Source organism: Tasmannia lanceolata, unplaced genomic scaffold (genome assembly GCF_043159265.1).
Source record: "Tasmannia lanceolata isolate RefF3 unplaced genomic scaffold, GAP_Taslan_0.1 ptg000019l, whole genome shotgun sequence".
Taxonomy (NCBI): Eukaryota; Viridiplantae; Streptophyta; class Magnoliopsida; order Canellales; family Winteraceae; genus Tasmannia; species Tasmannia lanceolata.
The window spans coordinates 29,171,596-29,178,050 of NW_027518696.1; the positions used below are offsets into that span (position 1 = coordinate 29,171,596).

A 6,455-nucleotide genomic window follows, 5' to 3' on the forward strand; every position below is an offset into this window, starting at 1 on the left:
CCATTATTCCCACCACCATTCCCACCATTACCATTATATATTCCATTATTCTCCACCACACCCACCATTCACATTATATATTCCATTATTCCCCACCACAATTCCCACCATTACCATTATATATTCCATTATTCTCCACCACACCCACCATTCTCATTGTTTATTTCCATTATTCTCCACCACACCCACCATTCTCATTGTTTATTTCCACCTCTCCACTAAGTTTTTCACTATATAAAGAGAGGTGATGAGAGGAGGAAAAAAAAAAAAGGAACACATTGTTTTTGGATAGTTTTCTCTTTCTCTCCCTCAATATCTCTCACTCTCTCACTCTCACACTATCATTATCTACTTTCTCTCCTTATTTGTTTCTCCCCATCTCTCTCCCTTTGTTCCATATAAAAAAAAAATATAAAAGAAAATAAAACAAAGAAAAAGAGAAAGAAAGCGGAAGCGGATCAAGCGGCGGTGCGATTTTCGAATTTTTCGGCTCTCGGATTCGGCGAGGATTTCGATCACAGGTAGGTACTTAATTTTTAGATTTTTCTAGAATTATTTGGTATATTTGCATGATTTTTAGTATTTAATTGGATTTAGTTGAAAATTAAATATGTATGCTCAAAATCATGATCTCCATGAGTGTTTCGAAAATAAAATATATACTAAATGAATTCCAAAATTAATGAAATTTCGTGGGAAATTAATATGATACCAGTACATTCTACCATGAAATTTTGAGAATTTTGAGAATTTGTTTGGTATATTATTTTATGCTTTCTTTGAAATTTACCAGCTTTTGGAGGAATTGTTACTGACATCAGATCACAACTAAAATTCTTAAAATTTTTACAGTAGTCTTCAATCTCACATTTCTAGTTATTGTAAAAGTTTCAAGTGATTTGGATCTGTTTTCATATGGGATGTAGGGTTAATTCATAATCTGGTCTGAAAATTAAAAAATCTGAAACTGATAGTAAATGGTTTCCAAAATTCATGAAAATTTCTCAGTATGTTATTTTTACTTATATCTTATTAATGTAGAAATGTCATTGAATTTAGATTCATATTTCTAGTGGTTTCTGTGTTATTTGTGCAATCTGGTCAATCAATTGTTAAATCGAAATTAAATATGAGCTTAATGTAAAAATCTGTAAAACTCTTTCCGTAAGCTACATTTCATCATATCTTGCTGCTGTAGAAATTTCAACTCATTTCGAATTCGTTTGCTACAATTTCACTTGTAAAATCACTCATATGTTTAAAATTGATAAAATTCATTGAAAATCCGAAATTAATTGAAAATCATCTGAATATTTCTAAAGAACCTTAAATCTCTGTCACACATTAACTCCTTAATCCATTGAAACAGAAATCTTAGGATCATTAGAATTCCCTGGAAAAATGGTCAGTGCATCCATAATCGTATCCCAATTGCAACCGATCTTTGACAATTTGAATACTTAAGCTATAGCATGTTGTTGGCTCCGAGGTTACTGTCCACGGAAATCCTGAGATATGCCAGGCAATAAGATGTTATAACCTAAGTATTAAATTGCGCAAGGAAAGAACGCACGATTCCCTTCCTTGGATGCTATTCTGGGCCGAAATTGGTGAACCCTAGAACCATTGGTAATCCTCAAGTGTCCATAAATCGAAAATCCATGAAATCTGAAATTAATTAACTTCAAGAATTTGAATTGATTTGTCTCGAGTCTTCCGGAACCATTGGATTATGGTTTCCAATCTAAGAACCATTAGAACCCAATTTAGGAACACTAGTGTTGTGTCGTGTCCTAAGTTTTAGGGAGTCCTAGAGTTAGGAGTCCAGCCTCATCACGGACGTTTGTTATGTATAACAACCGTGCCATAGGTCTAGTCACACTAGTCACCCAATCTTTCCTTAAGACGAGCCTAGTAACCTAGGATGTAGGCAAACCTGCATTAGTCTAAGGAACAATTTGCATTTAGATAAGAATCATATAGCATCTCAGATGAAATCCTAAGATAATAAAATCCTCAACTTGAATTAAATAACTTCTCTCAAAACTGTTGAAACAGTCAATTCTGTCTAGGTCGGTGTCCTAGTTGAGTTAGGCATAAGTAGCTTGGCTTAGGTGCACCGAACTACGTCGACTCTGATCCCAGTGAGGCTTGGGTACGTAGGCAGCTTGGATGTCTGATGGCATACCACCCGCGAGTCGGCACCACAACAAATTGTGGTGTTTTGTATATTAATTTTCTTGTAAATGCTTAATCAAATCACTTAGGATTTTCCATGAAATTAGAATTTTAGGAGAACTGTCACTTAGATTGAATCCAGACAAATAAAGAAATCAAGATACACATTTAGGATTCACATTGAAATTAGATCATAGGATGCATGTCCCGTAGTTAGCACATTAACAGAGAGTTGAATGAGCCATTTAAAATAAATTTAAAAGAGTTAGCTTTTGGAATCGAAGACCGATTATCGGGCAGGAATGGTGCATGTGGTGGATAACTCCCCATACCTTCCATTCTCGTAACCAGGTAGCGAGTCTAGATTTCTGGTTAATTACGGGTCCTAGATCCCACATCTAGGTGGCGACTCTGTCAATCTCTTTCGTGTGGAATTCGGATTGCCTTAGTGATCCCAAGTTCACATGAAAGATGAATTCAAATCAATATTAAAATACACACGCCAATCGCGTGGGTACGAGAGACCAAGAGAGAGAGTGCATGGCGGCTCGCGCCCCGCCCCTCTCGCGGGATCGTGTCCCACACTAGGCAGTAGCACCCGGCATAGCCTCACCCAGTTTCTTCAAGACAATGCAGACGTCTTTGCACGGGCTCTCGCTGACATGCCCGGCATAGAACCGGAGGTCAGCACACACAGACTCGGTGTTGATCCGACCTGCAGGCCGGTGAAACAAAAAAGAAGACATTTTGCCCTGGAAAGGCGACAGGCGATAAAGGAAGAAGTGGAGAAGCTCTTGAGAGCTGACTTCATTCGGGAAATTCAATATCCTGATTGGCTGGCTAACGTGGTCTTGGTAAAGAAATCTAATGGGAAGTGGAGGAACTGCGTCGATTTCACCGACTTAAACAAGGCTTGTCCCAAGGACAGCTACCCGCTACCAAAAATCGACCAGCTGATAGATGCCACCGCAGGTCACGAACTGCTGAGCTTCATGGACGCCTTCTCCGGATACAATCAAATCAGAATGTATGAATCGGATATACCAAAGACCTCCTTCATATCAGATCAGGGAACATATTGTTACCGCGTCATGCCCTTCGGCTTAAAGAATGCCGGGGCCACCTATCAAAGGCTCGTCAATAAGCTCTTCCAGAAATAGATCGGCCGTAACATGGAAGTCTATGTGGATGATACGCTAGTCAAAAGCCGAAGTGCGCAAGATCATGTCTCCGACCTGAGAGAAACATTCCAAGTCCTAAGAGAGCATAACATGAAGCTCAACCCCAGCAAGTGCACTTTCGGCGTCAGCTCAGGAAAGTTCTTGGGGTTTATGGTAAGCCAAAGAGGGATAGAGGCCAACCTAGAGAAGATCAAGGCCGTGGTGGAGCTCACCCCACCGAAAACCATCAGAGAAGTACAACGGCTAACCGGGATGGTAGCCGCGCTGGGGCGCTTCATCTCAAAGTCCGCAGAGAGATGCCTGCCTTTCTTCAACGCCGTCAAAGGTATCAAGACATCACCTTGGACAGAGGAGTGCCAAGCCGCATTCGAGGAGTTGAAGCAGTACTTGTCCTCCCCACCGCTGTTGACAAAGCCAGAGCCGGGGGAGGAGCTGCTCTTGTACCTGTCCGCAAGCCCCATGGCATTGGCAACCTTGCTAGTTCGAGAAGAGCACAACCAACAGAAACCGATCTACTATGTCAGCAAGGTCCTGCACGATGCTGAGACTAGGTACCAGCGGGTTGAGAAACTGGCGTACGTCCTGATCATGGTGGCCAGAAAACTGAGGCCATACTTTCAAGCCCACACAATAAAGGTCATGACCGATCAGCCGCTCAGGCAAGTTCTCCACAGACCGGACACCTCGGGGCGTCTTGTGAAATGGGCCGTGGAGCTGAGCGAATTTGATATCTAGTACTTGCCTAGGCCAGCCATAAAAGCTCAAGTGCTGGCAGACTTCGTGGCTAGATGCACCATCCCCCAACGGAGCACCGAATCCAAAACTGTCCAAAACCCGGTTGTGGAGAAGGTAACAACTGGGGAACGAACAGAAATCGAGACTGAACCAGTAAGCATAGAAATCGTCCCCGTACCGACAGAACAGGATCCATCGATCATCGAGCCACTCTGGGAAGTGTACGTGGACGGATCTTCGAACAAGGGTGGCTGTGGAGCCGTTTTGATTCTTACCGGGCCTGACAACTTCGCTCTGGATTACTTCCTAAGGTTCGGATTCCGTGAGTCCAACAATGAGGCAGAATATGAGGCCCTCCTCGCCGGAATGAACCTAGCAGTCCAGACCAGCGCTCAAAGACTGAAGGCGTACTGCGACTCCCAGCTGGTTGCGAACCAGATCCAAGGAGTCTATGAAGCCCGCGACGAGCGCATGATTAAATATCTCTCCAAGGTCCGCCAGTTGGCTAGTAAGTTCAAAGACATCAAGGTCGTCAGGATTCCTAGAAGGAAAAATGCAAAGGCAGATGTGCTATCTAAGCTGGCAGCCTCCGGTTACACCACTCTAGGAAGTATATGTATGGAGTTTCTACAGAAATCTAGTATCGAGAATGAGGCCGTCGAGGTAATGCAAGTCGAATGCGAGCCGTGCTGGATGGACAAAATCATCGAGTACCTACGTAGTGGGAAGCTTCCCGAAGCGAAGAAGGAAGCCCGCAAAGTAGTACAGAGAGCAACCCGATTTTCCCTCAATGGTGAGAGCCTGTATAAAAGGTCGTAGACCCTCCCATACCTAAAGTGCCTCCGGCCAGGCAACGCCGCATACGCCCTACAAGAGACGCACGAAGGGATTTGTGGGGAACACCTAGGGGGTAAGGCCCTGTCATTCAAAGTGCTGCTGAGAGGCCTGTACTGGCCAACCTTAAGGCAAGATGCTCTGGACCTGGTCAAGAAGTGCGAGAGATGCAAGAAGTTCTCTCCCACCATCCGCCAACCTGCTGTATCCATGGCTCCGTTCGCAGTATGGGGGATGGACATCCTGGGCCCCTTTCCACCAGCCTCTGAAAGACGCGAGTTCGTCGTGGTGGCCATTGACTATTTTACCAAGTGGGTGGAGGCCGAACCTCTAGCTCAGATCACAGAGCAAAACGTAGAGACCTTCTTCTGGAAGTCGGTCGTTTGCAGATTTAGGATCCCCCGCATCTTGATAATGGACAATGGCAGACAGTTCGACTGCTGAAACTTTCAAAAATTTTGCTCTGACTTGAAGATCGAACAGAGATTTACTTCAGTAGCGCACCCTCAGAGGAATGGACAGACAGAAGTAACGAACAGAATTCTGCTCCAGGGATAAAAAAGAGGCTGGACGAAAAGGCTGGCCGATGGGCAGATGAACTTTATCATGTCCTATGGGCATATCGTACCACCCCGCGCACATCAACGGGGGAATCACCATTTAACTTGTCCTTTGGGACGGAGGCCGTAATACCCGTCGATGTGGGCGCCCCGTCTCCTAGAGTCACCAATTTCAATGAACAACTCAACGGAGATAAGCTCCGCGCAAATCTCGACTTACTGGAAGAAGCCCGGGAAGAGGCCCGAATCAGGGTCACCGCCTACAAACAGAAAGTGTCCAACTATCATGATTTGAAGATACGCCCCAGAGAATTTCGAGCAGGGGATCTAGTCCTAAGGAAAGCTGCTATCTCCCAACCGAAGATGGTCGGAAAACTCTCCCCGACCTGGGAGGGGCCGTACCGAGTGAGAGAGGTGATTCGCCTGGGAACTTGTAAACTGGAAACGCTGGGGGATCACCTGCTACCCCATGCTTGGAATTCAAAGAACCTCCGAAAATACTGTCAATAGACGGCCACTTGACGTAAAAATGAATGTCGTTGTAAGCGCTCGAATATGAATGATAAAGAGGATACTGTTTCTTTGTAAATCTCCGAGCAAACCATCTTGGAAACCCAGTTCACTAAAACTCGGGTTCTCGCTGCTTGGTTCGTCCCAGCCTACCTCCACGAAGACTGGGAGTGCACTCCTGGTCAGGAACGGGCCCGGACAGAAAAACCAAACCATCTTGGAAACACAGTTCACTAAAACTCGGGTACTCGCTGCTTGGTTCTCCCCAGCCCGCCTCCACGAAGACCGGGAGCGCACTCCTGGTCAGGAACGGGCCCGGACAGAAAAACCAAACCATCTTGGAAACCCAGTTCACTAAAACTCGGGTACTCGCTGCTTGGTTCGTCCCAGCCCGCTCCTGGTCAGGAACGGGCCCGGACAGAAAAACCAAACCATCTTGGAAACCCAGTTCCCTAAC

General features: G+C 45.0%; 1 protein-coding gene across 1 annotated transcript; it reads left to right on the forward strand.

Moving 5' to 3' along the window:
* Positions 1-4,460: 4,460 nt before the first annotated feature.
* On the forward strand, positions 4,461-4,913 carry LOC143852480 (uncharacterized). Its single transcript, XM_077361864.1, has one exon. The coding sequence runs from the start codon at positions 4,461-4,463 to the stop codon at positions 4,911-4,913; it is 453 nt and encodes a 150-aa protein (XP_077217979.1).
* Positions 4,914-6,455: the final 1,542 nt, after the last annotated feature.

Coding starts and splice junctions, on each gene's coding strand:
- LOC143852480 (XM_077361864.1), top strand. CDS start 4,461: ATGAACCTAGCAGTCCAGACCAGCGCTCAAAGACTGAAGGCGTACTGC.